The 25,303-nt window shown below is 43.6% G+C and overlaps 1 protein-coding gene across 2 annotated transcripts in view; it reads right to left on the reverse strand.

The window, feature by feature from the left end:
- Positions 1 to 25,303, reverse strand: part of LOC133056460 (BICD family-like cargo adapter 1) — a 77,633-nt gene that overhangs the window by 18,229 nt on the left and 34,101 nt on the right. For both annotated transcript variants that reach the window (XM_061141780.1, XM_061141779.1), the window contains exons 3-4: positions 8,529 to 8,645; positions 4,667 to 4,813 (exon numbers count right to left, since the gene is read on the reverse strand). In XM_061141780.1, the coding sequence (XP_060997763.1) occupies positions 4,667 to 4,813; positions 8,529 to 8,645 (264 nt within the window). The remainder of the gene's footprint in view (positions 1 to 4,666; positions 4,814 to 8,528; positions 8,646 to 25,303) is intronic.

Genomic DNA, 25,303 nt, shown 5'->3' on the forward strand with positions numbered 1-25,303 from the left:
CAGGTTTTGATGAGGATATAAAATAACTAGGATTCTCACTGCTGGTGGGAATGGAAGATGAACTGCCCCTCTGGAAACTGTTCAGCAATTTCTAGTGAGTGAAATACACATGTATCCTTTGATGCAGGTGTTCCACTCCTAGGTGCAGACCCAGTAATAAATGACTGAAAATGTACATGAAAGACACACAGGGTATTCACAGCAGCATTATTCATAAAAGCCACACACAGGAACAATCTGAACACCAATAAAAACAGAATGGATATGTTCACACCCTGCAATACTGTACAGCGCGCCACAAAGAACACAGAAGAGCACACTGCTTCTCTATGCCACAACGTGGATGAACTTTTTAGACACTGATGTTCAGCAAAAGCCAGACACAAAACAATTTATAATGTACGATTCTCTTTATACAAGGTTCCAAAACTTGAGATAAAAGAGATAAAAGTTAGAAGAGAGGTTTGCTTCTGAGGAAGCGCAGTGCGCTGACTGGGAGGGCGCAGGGGGAAGACTTGCGGGTGCTGACGATGGGCTGTCTTGACCTGGATGGTGGTTACACAGGTACCGATAAAAGCTTCGATGGGCTACAGTCTGTATGCTTTACTACATGCACATTGTACTTTACTGAAAACGTCAAGGGGAAAAGGGTTGTTTGGAAAGGAGCTCGAGGCAGGATCTGAAGTAACATCTGGGCAGTGATACCAAGAGTTCCCAAACTCATGGGAGAAGCAGTCTCACCCTACTGTGTGTCACACCTCATGGATTACAGGTAAGGAAGGCCCTTGGCGGGGGACAGATTTTAGGAGCACATGTGTGACAGATTTCCACAGCATGTGCGGCTCAGAGGAGGAGAGCGATGCCAGTGTGGAGGGGATGGCAACGCAGGCATCGCGACTCACGGGCCAGGGCTCCTTCCCTGTCTTTCACCGCCACTACCTCAGCCCTCTCTGCATTCCCTGTGGCCCCTTCCCTGAGGAGTCCCAACAGGGCATTTGCCACCTGATGAGGTTACTGCTGCTGAATGTAAGAGGAGCCTCCACCACGGCTGCTAAATGCCACACTCTTACTGGTACACTCCATCACTGCACTTACTCTCACCACAACAGACCCCAACTGCAGAATCAATCTGTTTGCTAACTGCAATGCACATGTTCACCTACGATGTGCAGGAGCAATGTTTCCTACTCCTGTACTTGAGGACTGCTCACCCCGCTGTCCCCCGACTGAAAATACACTTTGGGGGGGGATGGGGAGAAGAACTTCCTGGGATTTAAATTTAGTTATTTTAATCCTTTAATAAAATAGCATCTTCGGTCACCCCTGTTCATCAAGAAGAGGGAACGCCGTAGTCTCTTTTCCAGACTGTCATCAAGGTAGGCCTGTGGCCCCTGCAGAGATGCAGAGTCCCAGGGGCAGCAGGCAGCAACTCAGAGCTCTGTGGGTCTCATGAATGGAGCAAGCTGCCTTGCAGAGCCTTCAGCTATCCCTTTGGGTGCCCTGGGAGCCTCTCCTCTGCTGGTCAGTATCAGAGAACATTTGGCCAATGGCACCAGTGGTCTGGGTGTGCCTTAACTAGGAAGGGTTTGGAGCCTGGCTGCTCACAGGAATGACAAAGGACTTGGCAAGCCTGCCCTGCATGGTTCCAGTGGGTCATCAATACCTGCTGGTCCAGTGGGAACTCCTCCAGCTCTGGTTTTGAGGAAACTCAGAAAGAAGAAATTAGGTTGATTTTTTATTTTAAAGATATGCCTAGGAAGCCTTTGGCACAATTACAAACGGCATATTAAATTGATAAAATGCTTTGCAATTATTTTCTAGACAACTTCCATATACATCTCAGCAGGGGAAGTTCAGCACCGACAAGTACAAGTTCTTAGGTATTGGACAACATTAGTTCAATTACTCACGCACACTCAAAGGTGCTTAATTAATTGTAACAGCAAGCGAACAAACACCAGGACAGGTCTGCCCTCTCTGGTCAATAACTGATCCATAAATAAATTCAGAAAAACCAAACCAAGGAAGAGTCTATTAAATACAATAACCTTTTAACGTTAAGAAATATCACCCTTTATAGAACAAAGATGAAACTAAATGTAATTTATATGTGACCGAGGAAGACACCAAATGTCTTGTGTTTGAAGAGTATGCGAAGTTCAAGCTTAGGACACTCATGCCCTTAAAGTGGGCAGAGGTGGGGGTACTCTCCCCGTCTTACGCTGAGGGAACTGAGATGGTTGATATTAAGTGATGTGCCTAACGGCACACACCCAGAGTCAGCGAGGCCTAGACTCCAGGTCATTTGCTTCCTGGGTCCCCACAGGGAGCAGGGCCTGCGTTCTCTGCTGATGAAAGCCACCCACTCCTTGGGACGAGGCCCCTGCACAGATCTGTGTGCAGACACTCACTGGGTATGAAACAGAGCAGTGAAGTGGCCCTCTTGAGGGACAAATCCTTTACTGGGTATTAAGAGTTTAGCAAAATGCCTGCTTTTTAAATTTCCTGGGCCCTCAATAGTCATTTTTATCCCTCTCAGACTGGGAAAAAAAAATCAGAGCTGGATTTGATCAGTGTTTTAAAAATCTGTTTTTGACAGTAGAACCCCAGTTACAGAGTGAGCCAGATCAAAGGGGGCTACTCTGCTTGTGGCAGCCTATTGCCCTGCCCGCTCAGCCCTTCTCTCATCCCGTGTCTGAGGAAAAGGATTAAAACCAGGGGATTAGAAACATTCCAAGGCCACTAGCTCTACAGTCTACAAGTCTGATTTAGGACCATTCACTTACTCCCTGAGGGAGCTAAAACTTCTATTTCTGTATCAGTACAGACCATTCCAGCAACAGAACTAATTAGCAACACCTTAAAGAGAGTTTTATATGACTAGAGGAGGAAAAAAAAAATTACAAATAGTTGGGAAAGAAAAGATTTCAGTCCATAAATGCAGCTTTCCCCAATGCAGAGGTCCCAAGGTGGGACCTCCCTGACCTGATGCAGGCACTGCACTCCCATTCTTGAAGAAGCCCAATCGGGAGGCAGCGAGTGTGCAAGGGGTGAGGATGTGAAGGAGGTGTGACTGGGGACTCTGGCTGCTGGAGAACAAACAGCCCACGTGCCAGCCAAGTACTGCACCGTCCACACTGGTCCTGGCTCCTCGTCACCCCCAGGTCTCCCATCCTTGATCTGAAATAACGACTTTTTACTTGTGAATTCATGTTGAACCAGCTTTTTTTTTTTTTTTTAGGCAGGGCCATTTCCCCATTTTTCTGTACTTTTTCCTCCTCCTCTCCATACTCTACCTCAGCAACCCTCAGGAGAGCACCTGATGCGGTAATAAACACTGGTGAGACATGGACTTTGAAAGGCAAGTGATACACAGGAAGTCATCACTGAGAACCAAGCAAAGCAGGCAGGAGGGTCCCCTACTGGATTCTACCCAGGACTTACTACACTACTTAGGACAGAGAGTTCACCTTTCTCAGCCTCAGTGTTAGAACATCTGCAAAAACACTGTTCTGTGCAAAGCAGCTGACAAATGTCCATGGCTGTTATCACCATAAACTTTAAGAGCAAACTCCTTTCCATTTTGAAAACTGATGTGAGGCTTTAGCCAGCATCATTTTCTGTTCAACACTTACTGAGGCCCCACTTTACAGAAAGTTCCGAGCTGAAGATATAAAACACAGAAAAAATGTTACTTTTCCCTTAAAGAGGCTAATCACTCAGAGGGCTGTTTAACTGATGGTATCACATGACCTAAGCCTAAGACATCTCCTCATCCCGCGACCCAGGGCTTTCCTCAACAGCCGACTGCTGAGCCCGGGGGCGTTCTGCAGCCTGGTCTTTGGGCAGGGACCCACCTGGCCCAGGAATATCCCTGGCTGACCACCTGCACACAAACAGCACTGCTGCAATCGGCTCTGCTCCCTGGCACGCTCGGAGGACACCTCAGGGAAGCAGGGCCCGGAGCCCCAGGCCCAGGGCTCCCAGGTCAGCACAGCAAAGCTTTCTCGGTAGCAGGAGCTGCACTGTCTCTGGGGAGGCAGAGTGTTTAAGGGGTTGTTTCCTGTCAGGTGTGAGCTCTGGGATTCAGCTGAGGCCTAGTGGCAGTTCCCAAATAAGGACAAATACAGCCATGAAACAATTTCTTTTACCAAGGAAAAAAAGAGGCTAATTAGACTCATAGAGGGGTCGGCCTGTGTCTTCGCTAGCAACTGGCAGAATCAGGATCTGTCCTGCTGCATTCAGTGGGCAGCTTCTGGGCTTCTGCTTGGGGCCAGCCCACTAAAGGCAGGGGCCTGCGGAAGCAGCAGCAGAGAGCACGGTGGGCCCAGCACAGTCACGGGCGCCCTCTGAAGTCTCCCACAGATTCCACAAACCCCAGGAGGCAGAACAGCACTGCGGGTGCTCCCATCATGTTAACAGCCCAGAAAGAACTCCATGAAACTGCTCCTGGGGCCAGTGGCTCAGAACAAATTGGAAGGATGACCTGCTGGAGCAGTGCACTTGTTCTTGGCAGAGAATGACCAGCCAGTTAGCCACGCCTGAAGAGACCCATATCCGGCTCAAGGAGAGACCTCAGCGTCACCCACTGCCCGTGCGCTAGCCTCTCCTCGGGGCGGGGCAGCCGAGCGCGCCTGGCCCTGAGCCCATCCTCTGCCCCCCGCACCTGGAGGTCCTTGTCGTGGCCCTGCCTCTCCAGGATCAACACCCGGTCCTGCAGCTCCTCCACTGTCCCCTGAAGCAGGTCATTCTCCTCCAAGGTGGCGCTGAGACGGTGCTCCAGCTCCCGCTTCCGATCCGAGAGCATCTTGATCTGAAAGCGGGGAGAGAGCCACAGGGCGGTGTGGGGTTACACCTGGGCTGACGAGTAGGGCAGGAGGGACCAGCCCCGGAACACGAAGGCAGGCATCTCTCCAGCGCTCTGCCCCGGCGCCCCCTCGCCGGACAGAACAGCTGTGAACTCTCCAGCTGAGGAGGAAACCCCTCCCCTTCGTACACCAGTCTGGGAAGTGGTGGGAGTTAAGCTGGAATGTGGGGTGTCAGGCAGAGGCAAGGAAGGTCAGTGCTCTGGAAATTCCAGAGATAACACAGACAAGGGCTCCACCTTGCTGCCCACAACATTTTTTTTTTTTTGGCTGTGTCATGCAGCATGCGGGATCTTAGTTCCCCAACCAGGAATCAAACCTGTGCCCCTCTGCAGTGGAAGCGTGCAGTCCTAACCACCAGACCGCCAGGGAAGTCCCCTGTCTACGGCTGTACTCCAACCCAACAGCTGATGGGGTAGTGGGACCTAACCTGTGGGACCCTTCTCTCTCAAGTCCTGAGCACAAGGCAAGGCCCAGGACAGCCCCTGGGGCCACTGCACCCTCATATGCTTCTCTCTCTCTGTCCTTTCCCCACTGCTGGCAGGACTGGCACTAGAGGTCACGGCTCAGACCCAGGGCCCCAGGTGAATGGAGGAGCCCCAGGATACAGAAAACCCAGCAGTGCCGGCATCAGCCCCTGCCCTGGGAGGGAACAGGACACTGACAAGTAAATAACGGATTTTACTCAAGGTATCTTCTGCTTCAGCGAGACACTTATGACTAGAAGCCATCTTTCTCCTTTTATTAAACAGGCTGATATGTTTGTGGCAGAAAGTGAAGAAGAACTAAACAGCCTCTTGATGAAAGTGAAAGAGGAGAGTGAAAAAACTGGCTTAAAGCTCAACATTCAGAAAACTAAGATCATGGCATCCAGTCCCATCACTTCATGGTAAATAGATGGGGGAACAGTGGAAAGAGTGGCTGACTTTATTTTTCTGGGCTCCAAAATCACTGAGGATGGTGATTGCAGCCATGAAATTAAAAGACCTTGTTCCTTGGGAGGAAAGTTATGACCAACCTAGACAGCATATTTAAAAAGCAGATACATTACTTTGCCAACAAAGGTCCGTCTAGTCAAGGCTATGGTTTTTCCAGTAGTTATGTATGGATGTGAGACTTGGACTATAAAAAAAGCTGAGGGCCGAAGAATTGATGCTTTTGAACTGTGGTGCTAGGGAAGACTCTTGAGAGTCCCTTGGACTGCAAGGAGATCCAACCAGTCCATCCTAAAGGAAATCGGTCCTGGGTGTTCATTGGAGGGACTGATGTTGAAGCTGAAACTCCAATACTTTGGCCATCTGATGCAGAGAGCTGACTCATTTGAAAAGACTCCGATGCTGGGAAAGATTGGGGGCAGGAGGAGAAGGGGACGACAGAGGATGAGATGGTTGGATGGCATCACCGACACAATGGACATGGGTTTGGGTGGACTCTGGAAGCTGGAGATGGACAGGGAGGCCTGGCGTGCTGTGGTTCACAGTTTCGCAAAGAGTCGGACACGACTGAGCAACTGAACTGAACTGATATGTTTATACACCGAGTATCCAGCCAGCCTCAAGAGAGATACAGACTTTCTTTTAGGAAGGTCTGTTCTGTTGCTCCCATTTCAGTGAGAAAACAGAGGAAAAGAGGAAAAAGATGACAAGTTTTCTGTGGCCTCAAGGTTTGCAGGGTGAGAGTCACCCAGCATGCCCCCAGGCCAGTGATGCTTCAGCCCAGGAGCCCTGCCCCGCTCAGGGGGCTACAGGAACGTTCCTGAGTCCCCTCAATTGTCAGTGGCCTTGGGGGACTCCTGGAGTCCTGCAGGTCCCCCGGCTCCTCCCGTTATCAGTTCCCTGCTAGACTGAGTTCTCACCCCATTTCTTCTGAGTTTTCTCCTGGTGTGGTTAAGATGTGCTCCATGCTCTCTAGTCTAGCAATGATGACAGTTCACTAAGGGGACCAACCACAGATCGTTTTAGGAGAGATCTGGAAATGAGTGTCCCAAGTCCTCTGAAACCTGCCTCCCCTCTGCTCTTTGGCTGTTCTCACTCTCTGCACTAGAATTCCTGCTCAGAGGGCACGACTCTTCCCTGGCCACCTCCCCCCAATTGGATGGGATGCTGTCCTGGGGAAATGAAGTATGAGGCCTTTGTCCAGAGGGATCAGGTATCCGGCCAAACAAAGGAACACTGTCTCTCAGGTGTGCACCCAGGGAAGGACTGACAGGAGCAGCCCTGTGAATGGCCCACTCTTCTCCACACTGATGTGACGCTGCTCACGCGAAGGGAGCTCTTACTCTAGCTGCGTTTCATTTAAATACTCTCTGACCTTCACATTTTCCCTCCCGTGGATCACCTTTGGTTCCCAAGTTCCACTCAGGGAAGTCACGAGGTAATCTGGTTCTGATACACAACCCCACCCCTTAACAGAAAAAAAAGAAACTCAGAAGTTCAGAGCTACGTGAAGTGACTTATTTGAAATAAACAATTTCATAGCTTGGCTTCTAAACGTAAAAGTGTTACTAGATGAAGCAGGGAATTGGCATTAGGGTAGCTAACTCCCTCAGCCAATCCTACACACCCTGAAACTTGGGACCCAATCTGGCCACAAACATTCCTGGGCATGACCCTGTGTCACGAGGGTCTAGGCAGACAGGCAACGGGAGCGAGCTGGACCTCGGCAGAGGTGGCTGAGCAGCACGTCATGCACACAGACCGTCACAGACAGGCATGCCAAACCCACCAGCACCAACTACTTACTTCAAGGACCTGCTGCTCAATACCCGTAGGAATTCCAAGGGAAGGGAGGGAGGAAGGGAGTGAGAGCCAGCAGAAAAGAGAAGATATTGACAGACTTTAGGAAAAACATCTTTTCGTCATGTATGAAGCAGGGGAGCAGCCATCTTGGCCTCTTGGGTCTGACCTCGCAGGCTGGTTCCTTCCATGGTGGTAGCGCTGGACTGTCACTCAAAATGTAACTCAGTCAAAGGGCTGTTGTTCAGACACTTGGCTGAGGGGTTTTGGGAGCAGAGGAGGTGGAAGCCTCCCCGGCACAGAGGCCCATTCGGGCTGGTGATGTGACCCTTCCCTGCTCCTCACCTCCCCACAACCTGGTCCTCACAGATTCGTCCCCTCAGCGCTACTTTCCCCCTCTGGCTTGCTCAGGGCTACAGATTCTGTCTGGCCTCTCGTATGCTTTCAATAACACTACTTCTAAACACCACACACAGTGCTTTCCATGTGTTAACTCATCAAATCCTCTCAGCAACACTATGAAGTAGATTACTTCAACCCGATGAAGTAGATATTACTTTCGGTTTATAGGTAAGAATAATAGGTCCTATTTAGAGGGATTGAACCAGACCCAAATGGAAGAGAGAAAGGGAAGATTCTCTTTCCAATCTTCCATTTAGGATGTTTTTGGAGGGATCAACATATTCAGTAAAAAGTAGGTCATTACTAATTTCAGCACACTCAGCAATAACTCTGAGCAACCTAACTTTTCTAGACAACAGGCTACCCAGAGAAACATGGTCAAGTGATCCCCATTCAGTATCTCACAGACATCTCTCTCCAGAGATGTTAGACAGGGCAGGTTTTTGTTCAGAGGACAAAAGGCCAGGTGCAGCTCCCGCAGTGAGAAAAGTCCTTCCGCCCAACATGGCTGCTCGGGGAGGCTGACCTCGGCCTGAAGGCTTTCCAGCCGGATGATGTGCTGGTTGGTTGACGAGTTTTTCTCCCGAAAGTCTTCTCTGAGGGCGTGTACTTGCATGGAGAGTTGTCTCTCAACTTCTGATGCCTGTAAGCAAAAGAGACCATGGGGCTGATTCAGAGGTTGTACAAAGGAAGGCCGCTCAGAATTTTGCCTTTCATTTCTCAAACATCTCTTTGCAACTCTACTCTACAGGAAGTACAGGATGAGAAACAACCGGTTTCCTACCCTGTTCGCTTTGTTCTCTCATGCCCAAACAAGACTAACCCCTATTCCTACCTAAAGCATGAACGACTCTGTCAAGATCTAGGACCACTTTGCTGATCAGAGGAAACAGGCCTAGAAAATAGTAAGTTCTCAAATGTTAGTTATTATCATTATGACTCTGCACAACATACAGCAGAAGCTCCACAAACATCTACTAAGTTGAGAGACGGTCTCACTATTTTACATGAAAGAATAAGACCAATATACCTAAACCTTAGAAATCCCTTTATCTCCCCCATCCATTTCCTTATTGGGGGCCAGGCAAATAATCTATCTTTACCTCTTACTCCCAGTCAATGTGGGCACTATTTAAAATACCCTGTCATGTCTGTTAAGACTTTTGCTGTTCATTTCTCAAGGACGTTTTCTGCACCTCTTGATTCTCTGGGGAGTGCTGGCCGAGGGGCTCCTTTCCCACCCTAATCTGTTTATTCTCGAACATGGAAACCCAGCAAACATCAAGGACCACTCAGTGTGCCGGCACCTTCTCTCGCATATGCAGGAGAAAGATCCAAGTCCTGTCATTCCCCTGAGGGTCTGGCCAGCTCAGCCCACAGAAGAGAGCCCTGAGCACTGCCCCGGGGAGGACAGCCACAGGACAGGGTAACTCACTGCCTCAGTGATTCTGGGAGGCCAAATGGGGTCAATAAGCTTTATGGGTTCTCAGGCGAGATCACAGTGTGCAGAAATGGTGAGGGAAGGCTTTCAGAGGAGGCGGGTGGTAATAATCTTGAAATGGTAGGCAAGCTGTTCAACGAGGCTCTCACAATAATGGTCACACGTTCAATAGTTCCTTTTATCTTCAAGTGCTATGTAATCCATTGTCCATCTTTTTTTGGTCCCATAGATTCAACAAACATCCCCCTCTCCCTGCCCCCACACTAAAGAGCCACAAGAATCAATCCACAGTGCTAATTTTTAAACAATTACAAGACACACAGCAAAAGAAAAATCAAACCATCTCTTTTTTCTTCTTATTCTAAATTTAGTTTTAGACACTACCAGCTTATTTCCAAATCACTTAGAAACACAGTATTAGTCACTCCTACCTACAAATAACATGAGCATTATTTACCCAGTGCCTACTATGTGCCAAGTACTGTGCTAAATGCTTTATCTCAATTGTCACAACCAAAGTGGGGCCTATCACCCTCACCCAAGGCAACTCAGGGAGGTGAGGGAACTTGTCCCGCATCTCAGTGAATGACAGCATCAGAATGGTCAATTTGGGGCTATCTTACTCTGAAATTAGGACTTCAATACTACCTTCTTATACAGTACCTTGAAGTAGTTTTTCCTATTTCTATCACTCACTACTGAAACCGACTTTATGAGTCCAATTTAGACTTTTTTCTTTCTTCTTTTTTTTAATACTAAGCAATTTTATTTATGATTCTTGAAATTTCTTTGAATAGAATTTAGGGCCCATAAAGAAAATTTCCTCTTATAAATGCTGCAGTTTGGTCACCCACATGAAATTCAGTTGACTATCAGAGTTTCAAATATGCTGGAGATTACAAAGCAATGGGTAATTCAGGCAGCTGCGACCTTATTCTGAGCATCACCACCTTGACATGAATCATGAGACAACCAAGACTAAGAGATGCACTGGGGACTACAAATACAGCCCAGCTGTTATCAGAAAGGCTCCTGTAGACGGTCTCCTCTCAAAGCAACCTTCCTAGAAATAAAATTTGTCTCTTCCCTCCTGGAATCATGACACCAGAGTCTCAGCTCTTAACCACTATGTTATAATGACTCTTTAAAATGTCTGACTCCTCAGATGTGCCCAAGGGTATACGTTGACACGGGCTTTTGACCTACAGCTCTCATTTGAATTTCCAACCTCCCGCCCAGAGAAGCAGGAATTACTGGCCTCATTGTGCAGACAAGGAAGGAGGTGGAGGCCGAGAGGGAGGGGCACTGCCCGCGCCCTCCTGATTCTGGGCTCGCCCACAACACCCTGGCCACCTCCAGCCAGGCGGCCAGTCACCTGTCTGTGATGGTGATGGAGAGGAACACATCGATCAGACATAAGCACCATCTTCAAGGAGCTAATGCACCTTCCAAAATATATTATTTCCTTCTTTTTCAGAGATGGAAACTGGCACAGATATTTTAGACCTAACAGAATGAGTATTAGCTGTTTCGTCACATAAATGAAATAATGACGGCCAAAGTTTGTCCGTAACTCTTATGTTCTAAATGCTTTCTAAATAAAGTATCAGAAAGATTATAAACTCAATTTTACTTCTATAACGAACACAGCACACTGGTGCTTGTCAGTGCTGGGGCCGGGATTTGTACCCAGATCTGCAGCTCCTACCCTCACACTCTCAGCCCCAACACACAGCACTCCCTTTCTACTCTCCTTTGCTCCCTCTCAAAAAAGCTTACAAAATGAAAGTGACATCAGAGCAACAACCTTGAATTTATTCTAATTTAAGACAAAGGGTGAATTATTAAAAACCATTTGTAATTTACTACAGTTGAAAACTGCTGCATTAGGACATGAATTTAAAAATAATTAAATTTATTTTTCAATTTCTTATTTTTATTTATTTATATTTTTTGGCCACACCATGTGAGATCTTAGTTCCATGACCAGGCATCAAACCTGTGTTCCCTATAGTGGAAGCGCATAGTCTTAACCACTGGACTGCCAGGAAAGACCCTATTTTTCAATTTTCAATGTCTGTAACAGAACCCCATTGCAGAATATGGGTTTGTTTTCAAAGTACATTTTGTTGATTTTTCCCCAATCTTTCTGTGTGTATGTACATGTGTGTGTACAATTAAATTACTCATGATCATATTGCTTATACAGATTTTTCTTTTTTCACTTAGCATCAAAATATTTGATATCAAAAACAAACATCAGGTGTCAAAAACATTTCCACATTATTTACTACTGTGTGTGCATGCGCTATAAGCTGCTTCAGTAGCGTCCAATTCTTTGCAACCCTATGGACTGTAGCCTCCCAGGCTCCTCATGTCCATGGGTTGCCATGCTCTTCTCCAGGGGATCTTCCTGACCCAGGAAAACAACCTGTGTCTGTTGCACCTACTGCATTGGCAGGCGGATTCTTTACCACTAGCACCACCTGGGAAGCCCAATTATTTATTATTATACTTCTTAATCATCACTTTAAATGGCTGCATAATATTCCATCAAGAAGATAAGTTATGATTTCCTTTAGCACTCCCTTATTGTTAGGCATCTGGGATTTTCCCAGGTTTTGCACTTATAATGAATACATGTCACTGTGATGGTGGTAGTAGAGCTTTCCTACTAATAGAAGTAGAATGGAAAGCCTGAGTTTTCCAGTGGAATGCAAAAACTGAAAAAAGTAGATGATTATAGTTTAGAAGAGGAAATCTACACCAATTTGAAGCAAAAATGGGTTTATGATTAGCCTATGAGTAACTGGAAAATTCAATTAACCAAAAGTCTCTATTTTCTTATTTTCAAGGTCTTATTGTTCTTGATAAAACTTTCAAATTTGGTAATGGGTGCCATCAGTCTAATGAGAGCATATTATATGATAACCCTCCTTTTTACTCTCTTGGGTATTTATAGTACTAAAAGCAATAGCCATTTAATAGACAGTAAGTAAATGCAAAAATGTATGATGGTCTTTTGTTTTCACTAGGCTTCAGTGTGCCAATTCCTCCCAAAGCCTTCCAAAAATAAAACTCAGAAGTTAAGTTTGTTATGTATTTATATTTTACTTAATGTAAAAGATAGTTAAGATTTTTACCAATACCTTTCCAAAGGGAAGGTTTCATTTCTGGTAATATGTTGGGTTAGGTTACTTGGACTGACCTTCTTACTGAAAACAGCTAACAATACTGGATAAAATGGGAAAGACTTCTTAAAAGCATCAAAGAGCTGACAAGATAGTGATGGAGTCATAAGAATGCTTCACACAGGCACATTATTACAATCAACCAACGGAACACAAACAGTAACAAATAAACCTAACTACACCACTAATGAACAGCAAAACCACAAGTAAAGTGGGTGGAGAAGAAAATAACTTAGCTAAATGGCTGTGGAAAACAATCCTCTGACTCTGTACTATAAGGTTCAGGAAGAAAGAGCTACACAGAGCTACAGAACTGGAGGTCATAACTTGCTTCTCACAGATGTATGGGTTAGCAATTCTAACATTAATGTGTTTAATAGAATTGAACAAATAAGTAAATGTATCATGGATAATGAGAACCAGGTTCTCCTATGGAAAAAGAAGTTACAAATAAGAAAAGAGGGAAGGCTAACATGAACCTTGTGGTACTGGATTAGAATTGAAGACATCAGAATGAATTTATGGTGTTTAACACACACACACACACACACACACACACACATATATATGTAAGTGGAGAGATTGAGAAAATGATTATATGCATCTGTTTATGAATGAGGTAAATTTTTACACACTCATTCCCTAATTCTGTCTTCCACAAGGGCCTAAAAGTAATGACATCTTAGTGCACACATTGGTTTTTATACACTAATCTCTAAGAAATGAACCAAACAAAGCTCCTTGGAGAAATGGCTTGTTTCAGGGTCGGGGGAGGAAAAATACAAGATGAGCTTAGACCATCTTCAGATGCCAGAAAGAAAGGAAGTGCTCAAAAAATGAGACAGGTACACTGAATGGACATAGAACTCAACTTGAAGGAGCTCCCAATGGCTAAGGCTGGGACCATTTGATCAATAAAACAAATAATGACAGTGATGAATTAAAATGCATAGAATAAATATTCATGAGTCCACAATGATAAGTAAATAATTGGATAAATTAGTTAATGAGGGAAAAGAGGCAGCTCCTCCTTACAGAGAATTCCAACTAATAAATGTAGAAGGAAGGCTGAAAACAGAAAATCACCAGCAGGCAAGCCTCACAGCAGTAACCATTGCAGGCAAGAGCTAGAGGATGGACGCTAATAACTGGTGGCAAAAATTCGACAAGAAACAGGGTACTTATACAGTCTCAAAGTATCTCCCAGTAAGGCTTACTAATCACAAAGAAGAAATGAGTAACTTCACAGTGGAGAAGCCTGGCAGATACTACCTTAGAAGTTAATGTCATCAGTTAAAAAAAAAAATGTCAACACAGACGTGTCCTCAATATGAACACTGAGAAGAACACAGCTGCACTTCTGTGCTACCTTGCAAAATGGCATAACCTAATCATGACAAGACATTAGACAAACCCAAAATTGAGGGACTTTCTACAAAATAATCCATCATTACTCTTCAAAATACCAACTTCAGGAAAAACAAACCAAGACTGTCTCCTTCACAGATTGAAGGAGACAAAATAAACATGACAATTAAATACAACATGGGAGGTTGAACTGGATCCTGGGCCAAAAAAGGACAAAGGTGGGAAAGCTGGCAAAATCCCAGTAGCTATGTGGATTACCTAATACTGCCTCATTGTTGGTTTCGATAACTATGGTTACATAAGATGTTAGCATTAGGAGAAACTAGAAGGGTATATGAGAATCTATTTTTTTTCCTAACTTCCCTGTAAGGCTAACATTGTTCAACAACAACAACAAAAAATACCTGATTGGTAGTGCCCCTAGACACTTGGCAGGAGAAAACGAGTTATCTTTGAAGGATGGTAACATCATTCAAAATCAAATAATCTCCATAAATAATGTTCTAATAAAAATAAGCAGATTATAGTAAAACAAAACAAAAATACACATGGAAACAAAGATTCATGAGCAAGAACTGGCATAAGCAACAACAGAAACAGATTCACAATGACTTCAGATCCTAGAATTATCAATTACAGATTATAAGACAACTGTGATTGTGTTTAGATAAATAAAAGGCATGATTAAAAATATCTCTATGGAACAGGAAAATATAAAATACAACCAACCAACCAGTCTGAAAATGGCACAAGATGTCTAGCAATAAAAAACAATCCTTTTAGTTCACATAGCGCCATGGACACATATCTCTAGCAGAAGACACAACTACATTTATTACAGTTATCCATTTACATCTTTCTCCCTGACCACATTTTAAGCTTTCTAAGACTGGGGGTGATGGTGTCTAATTTATTTTTGTATTGCCAGTGGAGAGTGCAATGCCTGGCATATGGTAAGTATTCAAAGAATGTCTGAAAGTATCTCTTTCATGGCTGTTAGAAATTGCCCTTGAGCAATTAAAAAAGAATCAAGTCTAAATGTATAGTAATATAGGTACCACGGGATGAAAAAAAAAAAGTAAAATCTCCAAAGAACCAGAGTAGATACACACACCCCCAAATTAAAGTAAAAATGTTAACAAAGTTTATTCAGTGGTTGGATTTATGCTACAAACTAGGGATACAATAGTGAGGAAGACAGAAAGTGTTAGTCCCTCAGTCTAGGTTGTGTCTTACTCTTTGCAACCCATGGACTGTAGCCCATCAGGCTCCTCTGTTCATGGAATTCTCCAGGCAACAATACTGGAGTGGGTAACCATTCTCTTCCTCCAGGGGATCTTCCAGACTGAGGGATCAAACCTGGGTCTCCTGCATTGCAGGCAGATTCTTTACTGTCTAAGCCAGATCTGGTCTCTCAAAATCTCAGAGCAGGAACCCTACTAGAAAAAAGAAACCAGTTACTGAACTCCTTCATTGCACACCTGATGAAACTGAGGCCCAGAAGGAATCCATAAGGATCACATAACAAGTAACTGAAAGGGAAAACAAGTGAGATACCAGTTTAGGGAGAATGATTTTTGAAAGGATGGATAAACAAATCACAAGAAATGAACTTAAATTTTAATAGCAAGGCAGTTGACAGAGAAAAGTTAGAGAATGAGAAAACAAACCCAAACCTGATGCTGGTTAATACTCAAAGAAAAACATTTTCTTTCCCTGGTCTCTCATCTTGGATTTCAACGAGTTTGAAGTATCATTTACTATTTCAACCTCTCTTCTGCTAGACTTTGAGCCCTAGTAGCCACAACATTATTTAGTACATCATTGGTTCTTAAAACCTATTTGTACAATGAATGGTTTATATTTTATCAGAAAATCAGTTTTCCTATCAGGTTCTATTTTTCACTTTAGAATACAGAATATCCTCTCTAGACTATGTAAACCACTACTTTTTTGTTTGTCCAAAGCAAATACAGAAACAAATATCTAACAATTCTTTCAAGTGAAAAATTCAAGATTTTAACAAAATGAAGATAAATTTCATGTTGATCAAGCTTTTCTTTTTATTTTAGCTTAATGGGAATCTTAGTTTTCCTAAGCAACCCAAATATCATACCTGTTACAGGTAGATATTTGCCTGTCTAGTCATGCTGGGTTATTGGGTTCTTGCAAATTTATGGTGTTACATGATAATGGTGTGGCTATAGACATCTGCTGTACTATTTTGCTAATTAATGCTATCTTAGTGCAGGTATGTGATGCAGACAGATGAGACTCACTTTGTACTCAAGACTTCTGTAGAACAATGTTCACCGCAGCATTGTTTGTAAAAGACTAGAGGCAACCAAAGTGTCCACCATTAGCAGACTGTATGTATCAGTGCAATCGAATGCTATATAATCTACCTGCACTAGTGCGACAGGCAAGAACTCTACCAGTGAGTCACCCATGCATCCATTACTTGCCTTAATGTGCAAAGATTTCAACAATGTAACATATTTTAAAAAGCATATTTGATCCTATTTACATGAAATTATATGCATATGTTTGTTGAGGTGCACACATGCATAGAGGAATGCCTGGAAGGCTGTTCATCAAAATACTATCAGAGATTACCTCTAGGGCATGATATTCCTAGCAATGTTTGCCTTGGAAAAGAATTTTTTGTAAAGTTGAAATATTCGACAGCAGTATGTATTATCGTTAATAATGAGGGAAAATAAAGTTATTTATTTAAAAATAGATAAACTCATAAAATATCAACCTAGGGACAAAGGTGAAAGGAAAAAGGTGTATTATTAACATCAAATAAAGATCAGAAATTTTAGTAATAGTGAGGCTGGGGAGAGTGATACAATTATAACAAACCTCAGACAGCATAAGCTTAGAAAGACTGAGGGGGAAGAGTATTTTATTTTTTAAACTTCTAAAGTTTGAATATTTACAAAGCTTCATGTCCCTATGAAGTATACAAAAAATACAAGACACAATTTCCACCCTCAAGCAACTGAAGGAGAATGAGGTGAACGCTCATGAAGAAAGCCAATACAAGGTACAGAATACTGGCACGTGCTGACAGGTGGTATGAGAAATGCACAAACAGCTCAAGACAAAATATGGTAGATGTCTTAAGGAAGACATCTTAAGGAAGGCAAAGCATACAGTTGAGTGATCTGGAGAAAACTATACAGCCACTGTACCCCAGTTTCTTCATCTGAAAAATGGTGAGTAGAAGATCTACCTTAGCATTAAGATGAAATAATGTTAGGGAACCATGGACCGAAACCTTCTGCCCTGACCAGGGATGAAAACAACCACTTGCACAGCGAGAAGGTTCCAGTAAGGAACAAGGAAATGACAAGCTGTCGCCAACCGGAAAAATTTGGGAGGGGCCGAAAAGAGGGAGGAGATGCTGGGCCATACATAGTATGTCCCGCCAACCTCCCGGAAACTCTCTGCTGGAATCTGTCTTCACCGGGAGAGTTGCATGCCACCTGGAAAAGCCCTGAGTCAGACCATATATGGACACAAGCAAGGTGATGGGGCAGGGACAACCCAGAAATGAACCCCTCCTCCATAACACCCAAGACTGCCAACCAAGAGGCAGAGCAGTCCTCCTGGGTTCCCTGACCTTGCTGCTCTCCACTCAAGGGGCCCCTTTTCAATAGTGTCTTGCTTCATCAGCAAGTGTGTCTCCTTGGACAATTCATTTCCAAGTGTTAGACAAAGCCCCTCTTGGGGCCTGGAAGGCATCCCTCTCTAGTCAAGTAATGTAGATAAAATGTTTAGTGCAGACTAAATATGTAATAAGTTATTGCTATTACTCTTATTTAAGATTAAGTGAAAACTCGAAATAGAATACTGACATTTGCTCAAAGGAAAGCATGCAATTTCAAAGTTGAAACCTCAGAGACTACCTGGTCCTAACCCCTAATTTGGTGGTTGATGAAACGGAGGCCTGGGTCAACAGAGTGAGGCCTTTGATGTGACCTGAGTGAACCAAAGTAAGGTCTTGCCTAAGACCACACATGACTACCGTTTTCAGTTTCTTTCCATTTCAATACCATTTTTTTCTTCTTTTAGACAATAACGAAGAGTCACTATTAGATGCTTTACAAAGATGCCAAAAACTCATCCTCTAGAATGAAGAAAGTCTGATGCCACCACCAGTGTGTATTACTCATGAGAGGGAATGCCTGCTTACATGAGACATGTGGAAAGCTGCTCCTTGACATTTAGAAGGTGCACACCCACTAGATAGGGGCCATGTCTAATTCTGTTTGAATGAACTTTAAAGTTAGAGCACAATAACAGTTTTATTGTCATCCTTTTAATCACTATCAAAACATAATCCCTCAGTATCAAAGGCCAGCAACTCTGGCAGTACAGGCTTTTAATTGAAAAAGAGAAAAGGACAAACATTAGTCTGCTTTTGTTTCTGGAGGAGGGCCTTTACTCCATGTCAGATCCCTACTGCTCATTAAGTAAAAAATATTTCAGAAGTCAGAGAAAAGGATTTTACATTTTTAAATGTCCTACAAGGACCCATACCATAAAATAAGTCCTGGATATTGCCAATACACTGTACTCACAATCAGAGCTTTTGATTCACGTAGAGCTTTTTTTTTGGTTTTTTAATCCTTTTTTAAAACCAAAATGACACAATCCTCTGTGTTCACTTGATGGCCTGGTGCTTTGCACTAACTCCAACATGGATGAAACACTTGCTTTATATGCTTTTAATTGAAGATAGAGATGAATAAGACTCAACTCTTGTGGAAAAACTGTCTTCCAAATTCAGGCTCTAAAAAGAACAGTTTTTCTTCTCTACCAATTACAGTATTGTGCAACCTCAAGCAAAACTTCGCAACGCTTTGTGCCTCAGTTTCACTTGTAAAATTAGGATAAAGTGTAGCTCTCCTAATTGGTGGTCATTTCCCACCAACATAAAAACAAAATTGTCAGGTTTAAATGTAAAAGAGGGCAGGTCTCAACAGCCTAAGAAAATGTGGCAGAGACTGATGGCGAGGACAGCTCGAATTGAGGCCGAGCTGCAGAGAATCTAGGCGCTCTCTTTTACCCATGGATGTGGTGTGGTGATCACAGAGAAACCTCAAAGGTCTCAGGGGTAAAGGGGAGAGGACATGGACCTGAAGCTAAGCTAAAATAATTACTACCCAGCTAAACTGAGGAACTGCACTGTCTGCAAGGACATGTCTAACCTAGACAGGCTTCCCTGTTCCCTCAGGGCTGAAAACACCATGAGCGCTGCAGAGTTCCCAGAATCTGAAATGTTTACGCTTTCAAAAGATTACATGGAGGTGCTTGGAAGAGAAACTGAGAACCTTTTCATGATAAACAGGAAGGCTGAGGGGGAAGACAGATACTTTGAATGACATTCTACTTAACAAATTTTAATTTAGGTCAGTGATGGGAATAGGCTGGGCTAAGTAAACACTAGGAGTCCTTCACAGAGGACCAGCGGTATCCCAGGGACACACTCAGGATTCCCTCAGAAAATAACTGTCATGGCTAATCCTAATAAAGAGAGAAAATTCTAGTATTTTTAATGCTTTTTATTTCTTTTGGTCATATGGCCCACCAGAGGATTCATCTAGACCTTAAGAAAGGTTGGAATGTTCCAATGTTAGCTGTTTGGACCTGGAGAAGGATTAAGGAAAATCTGCTCTCCTAATTGGTGGTCACTTCCCACCAACATAAAAACAAAATTATCAGTCTTCCCTGGTGGCTCAGTGGTGAAGAATCGCCTGCCAATGCAGGAGACATGGGTTCGATCCCTGGGCCGGAAAGATCCCCATGCCGCAGAGCAACTAAGCCTGTGCACAACTACTTGTAGTCCGCCTGCCTGCAGCCCGTGCTCCACAACAAGAGAAGCCATCACAGTGAGAAGCTCAAGCACTGCAACTAGAGAATAGCCCCCGCTCTCTGCAACTAAAGAAAGCCCGCACAGAAATGAAGATCCAACACAGACAAGAAATAAAATTATTTTTTAAATTATCCATCAAACTATGTCCTTTCCTTTTTTTTTCTGTACATGCCTCTATGGTTCTGCTTATGGCATGCTCCCTTTTTGGAACATCTTTCCCTGAAAATTTTCACCTGATAAATTCTTAACCTTAATTGCCCAGTTCAAAGGTGACCCTTATATCACTTTCATAATCTCCTAGGTTAAAATGATTACATTATTTGCAGTCCTGTAATAATGCTCTTTTGAGTATTACACTCTTTTCTGTTTGCTTACTACGTAGAGTCTGTTTATTTGTTTACATGTGTGTTTTCTTTCTTACACTGTGAAGGACTTAAGGACAGGAATTGTATCTCATATTCATCTTTGCCTACAAACATACACAGCACATACTAGGTACTCAAGTGTTTACTGTATGAGACAAAATCTGAATACCTTAAGTGTGTACTTTTTGAGATGGTCAAGCTAAGGTTGGAGGAAATAGAAGTGGGATTAAGATAAATCCCAGAAGTGTCCCTTTAGCAAATTCCCAGCAGGATTAGCAGGTAATTAATGAGATAATTCCCTTTGATTTAAATAGTCCATGCTCAGGAAAGGGCACTCTTTCCCCCATAGGTCATCACCACGACTCAGGCGGATTTACTTCCACTCGGATGTAAACTACCCGTGACTGATCTGAGGATTTGCTGGTTGGTGCTTCTACCTATGCCTTCAGTCTGCCTGTGTGTGTGGAATCTAATACTCAGAAGCCACAACTTCTTCCCCTGTGCCTTCTATAGACCTCACAAAAGCCCCATTGAAGGAAACAGGTTCAAATTAAGATCTTTTCGGAACTTGTCATTAAGTAGGCACTCCCAAGAGAACATGTGGGTGCTTCCCAGGCAGCACAGAGGTAAAGAACCCGCCTGCCAGTGCAGGAGACACAGGAGACCCGGGTTTTTGGACACAACTAAGCACACGCACACTCGGGCTTTATATTAAAACTGAGGGGAAGCTCCTGTTCTGTTAGTTTGCATTGAATGCAACAAACTAAATCTGAAGAGAAGGAAGACAATGAGCACTTACTAAGCGCTTTCCAGGTCCAAGCAACGCTCCAGGTAATATACGTTATTTCATTCTATCTTAACAGTGCTACGGGATATGTCCTGTTAACCCATTTTACAGAATGAAGAAAGTGAAGGTAAATGAGATTAAGTTACACAGTGGGTCACTTAAATTAGTAAATGACAGAGCTAGTATTCAAATGCAAGTCTGATGTGAAAGTTAATAAAAATGTCACTCTACAGCCACACCCATAGGAACAAACCCCTCGGACCGAGCTGGGGTCAAGTTTCCGAGACCTCCTGTGGGCACTTCTACCTGAATGCTTTCAGACCGCGTGTGTAATTTACCTCCAGCCCTGACCTCTTCCCTGACTTCAGGCTCCTCGAGCTAACTGCCTACTCCACATGTCCAGCTAGATCACTGATTTTATCTCAAACTCAACCGGCATGAAAACTGAACCCCCAATTCTAGGGCCTCCACCAAACATGCTTCTCCTGTGTCTCCCCCCTTTCTCAGCAGATGGCAACTCCATTCTTAGGAGTTTTAGCCCCACACAAAGGAATTAGCCCACACTCCTTTTTTTCACTTCTACCCACATTCAATCCGTGTACAAATCCTGTGGGCTGTACCTCTTAAGTTTACCTCAGAGGGTTGTTATGAGCATGAATGAGTTGATGTTTTTTAAAGCACTGTTAGAACACTGCTTGGCATAAGCATCATGAGTACTTCTGGAGCAAAAGAAATACCCAGCATCCTACCGTTACTCTTTGTCCCCACTCTACCACCCTAGGCTTGGCCAGCATCATCGCCCACCTGGACTACTGAAAGCAGGAAGTCATCACCTAAGCGGTCTCCCTGCTTCCAGCCTTGAACTCCTAGAGCCTACTCTCCAAGCAGCAATCTTTTAAAAACCCAAGTCATATTATGTCCCTGCTGAAAAGCATCTAGAAGTTTTCCATCTTACTCAGAATAAAATGTAACAAAGTCCTTATCATGGCTTGTAAGACTCTACCCTCTTCACGGATCACATCCTTGTCGTGGTGAAGGGGCTTATGTAACTCCATGAAGTTACGAGTCATGCTCTGCAGGGCCACCCAAGACGAATGGGTCATAGTGAAGAGTTCTGACAAAATGTGGTCCACTGGAGGAGGGAATGGCAACCCACTCGAGTATTCTTGCCACAAGAACCCCATGAACAGTATGAAAAAGCAAAAAGATATGACATCGGAAAATTAGCCCCCCAGGTCAGGTGTCGTCCCATATGCTACTGGGGAAGAGGGGAGGGCAATTAGTAATCGCACCAGTAAGAATGAAGAGGCTGGGCCAAAGCAGGAACTTCTTGAGGTTCAGCTGTGGATGTGTCTGGTGGTGAAAGTAAAGGTCAATGCTGTAAAAAACAACATTTTATAGGAACCTGGAATGTTAGGTCTACAAATTAAGGTAAATTGGATGTGGTCAAGCAGGAGATGGCAACGGTGAAGACTGTCACCTTATGAATTACTGAACTAAAATGGATGGGAATGGGCAAATTTAATTCCAATGACCATTGTAACTACTACTGTGGGCAAGAACCTTTTAGAAGGAATGGCGTAGCCCTCATAGTCAACAAAAGAGGATGAAATGCAGTACTTGGGTACAATCTCAAAAACAATAGAATGATCTCAGTTCATTTCCAAGGCAAACCATTCAACATCACAGCACTCCAAGTCTATGCCCCAGTCATTAATGACGAAGAAGCTGAATGGTTCTATGAAGACCTAAAACACCTTCCAGAACAGCAAAAAAAAAAAAAAAAAAAAGATGCCCTTTTCACATACAGGACTAGTGCAAAAATAGGAAGTCAAGAGATACCTGGAGTAACAGGCAAGTTTGGTCTTAAGAGTACAAAATGAAGCAGAACAAAGGCTAACAGAGTTTTGCTAAGAGAACACACTGGTCACAGCAAACACCCTCTTCTGACAACACAAGACACAACTTTACACATGGACATCACCTAATGGTCAATACTGAAATCAGGTTGATTATCCTCTTTGCAGCCGAAGATGGAGAAGCTCTAGACGATCAGCAAAACAAGACCGGGAGCTGACTGTGGCCCAGATTATGAACTCCTTGTTGACAAATTCAGGCTTAAACTGAAGAAAGTAGCGACAACCACAAAGCCATTTAGATATGACCTAAATTAAATCCCTTACAATTATACAGTGGAAATGAGAAATAGATTTAAGGGACTAGATCTGATAGACAGAGTGCCTGATGAACTATGGACGGCAGTTCGTGACACTGTACAGGAGACAGGGATCAAGACTATCCCCAAGAAAAAGAAATGCAAAAAAGCAAAACAGCTGTCTGAGGAGGCCTTACAAACAGCTGTGAAAAGAAGAGAAGCGAAAAGTAAAGGAGAAAAGGAAAGATATACCCATTTGAATGCAGAGTTCCAAAGAATAGCAAGGAGAGATAAGAAAGCCTTCCTCAGTGATCCATACAAAGAAACAGAGGAAAACAATAGAATGTAGATCTCTTCAAGAAAATTAGAGATACCAAGGGAACATTTCATGCAAAGATGGGCTCAATAAAGGACAGAAATAATATGGACCTAACAGAAGCAGAAGATATTAAGAAGAGGTGGCAAGAATACACAGAAGAACTATACAAAAAAGATCATGACCCAGATAATCACTCACTCAGAGCCAGACATCCTGGAATGTGAAGCCAAGTGGGCCTTAGGAAGCATCACTATGAACAAAGCTAGTGAAGATGATGGAATTCCAGCTGAGTTATTTCAAATCCTAAAAGATGATGTTGTGAAAGTGCTACACTCAATATGCCAGCAAATTTGGAAAACTCAGCAGTGGCCACAGGACTGGAAAAGGTCAGTTTTCATTCCAATTCCTAAGAAAGGCAATGCCAAAGAATGCTCAAACTACTGCACAATTGTACTCATCTCACATGTTAGTAAAGTAATGCTCAAAATTCTCCAAGCCAGGCTTCAACAATACGTGAACTGTGAACTTCCAGATGTTCAAGCTGGTTTTAGGTAAGGCAGAGGAACCAAAGATCAAATTGCCAACATCCGTTGGATCATCGAAAAAGCAAGAGAGTTCCAGAAAAACCTCTATTTCTGCTTTAGTAATTGTGCCAAAGCCTTTGACTGTGTGGATCACAATAAACTGTGGAAAATTCTGAAAGAGATGGGAATACCAGACCACCTGACCTGCCTCTTGAGAAATCCTATGTAGGTCAGGAAGCAACAGTTAGAACTGTTTAGACAACAGTTAGCAACAGTTAGAACAGTTAGCAACAGTCAGAACTGTTCTAATGGAACCATAGAACAACAGACTGGTTCCAAATAGGAAAAGGAGTACATCAAGGTTGCATATTGTCACCCTGCTTATTTAACTTATATGCAGAGTACATCATGAGAAACGCTGGGCTGGAAGAAGCACAATCTGGAATCAAGATTGCGGGAGAAATATCAATAACCTCAGATATACAGATGACACCACCCTTATGGCAGAAAGTGAAGAAGAACTAAAGAGCCTCTTGATGAAAGTGAAAGAGGAGAGTGAAAAAGTTGGCTTAAAGCTCAACATTCAGAAAACTAAGATCATGGCATCCGGCGCCATCACTTCATGGCAGATAGATGGGGAAACAGTGGCAGACTTTATTTTTCTGGGCTCCAAAATCACTGAGGATGGTGACTGCAGCCATGAAATTAAAAGGCGCTTACTCCTTGGCAGGAAAGTTATGACCAACCTAGACAGCATATTGAAAAGCAGAGACATTACTTTGCCAACAAAGGTCAGTCAAGTCAAGGCTATGGTTTTTCCAGTAGTCATGTATGGATGTGAGAGTTGAACTCTAAAGATAGCTGAGCACTGAAGAATTGATGCTTTTGAACTGTGGTGTTGGAGAAGACTTGGGAGTCCCTTGGACTGCAAGGAGATTCAACCAGTCCATCCTAAAGGTGATCAGTCCTGAGTGTTCATTGGAAGGACTGAGGTTGAAGCTGAAACTCCAATGCTTTGGCCACCTGATGCGAAGAGCTGACTCACTGGAAAACACCCTGATACTGGGAAAGATTGATGGCGGGAGAAGAAGGGGACGACAGAGGATGAGATGGTTGGATGGCATCACCAACTCAATGGACATGAGTTTGGGTAAACTCTGGGAGTTGGTGATGGACAGGGAGGCCTGGTGTGCTGCAGTTCATGGGGTCGCAAAGAGTCGGACATGACTGAGAAACTGAACTGAACTGAACTAATCTGTGTGGG

This window comes from Dama dama, chromosome 5, assembly GCF_033118175.1.
Source record: "Dama dama isolate Ldn47 chromosome 5, ASM3311817v1, whole genome shotgun sequence".
NCBI lineage: Eukaryota > Metazoa > Chordata > Mammalia > Artiodactyla > Cervidae > Dama > Dama dama.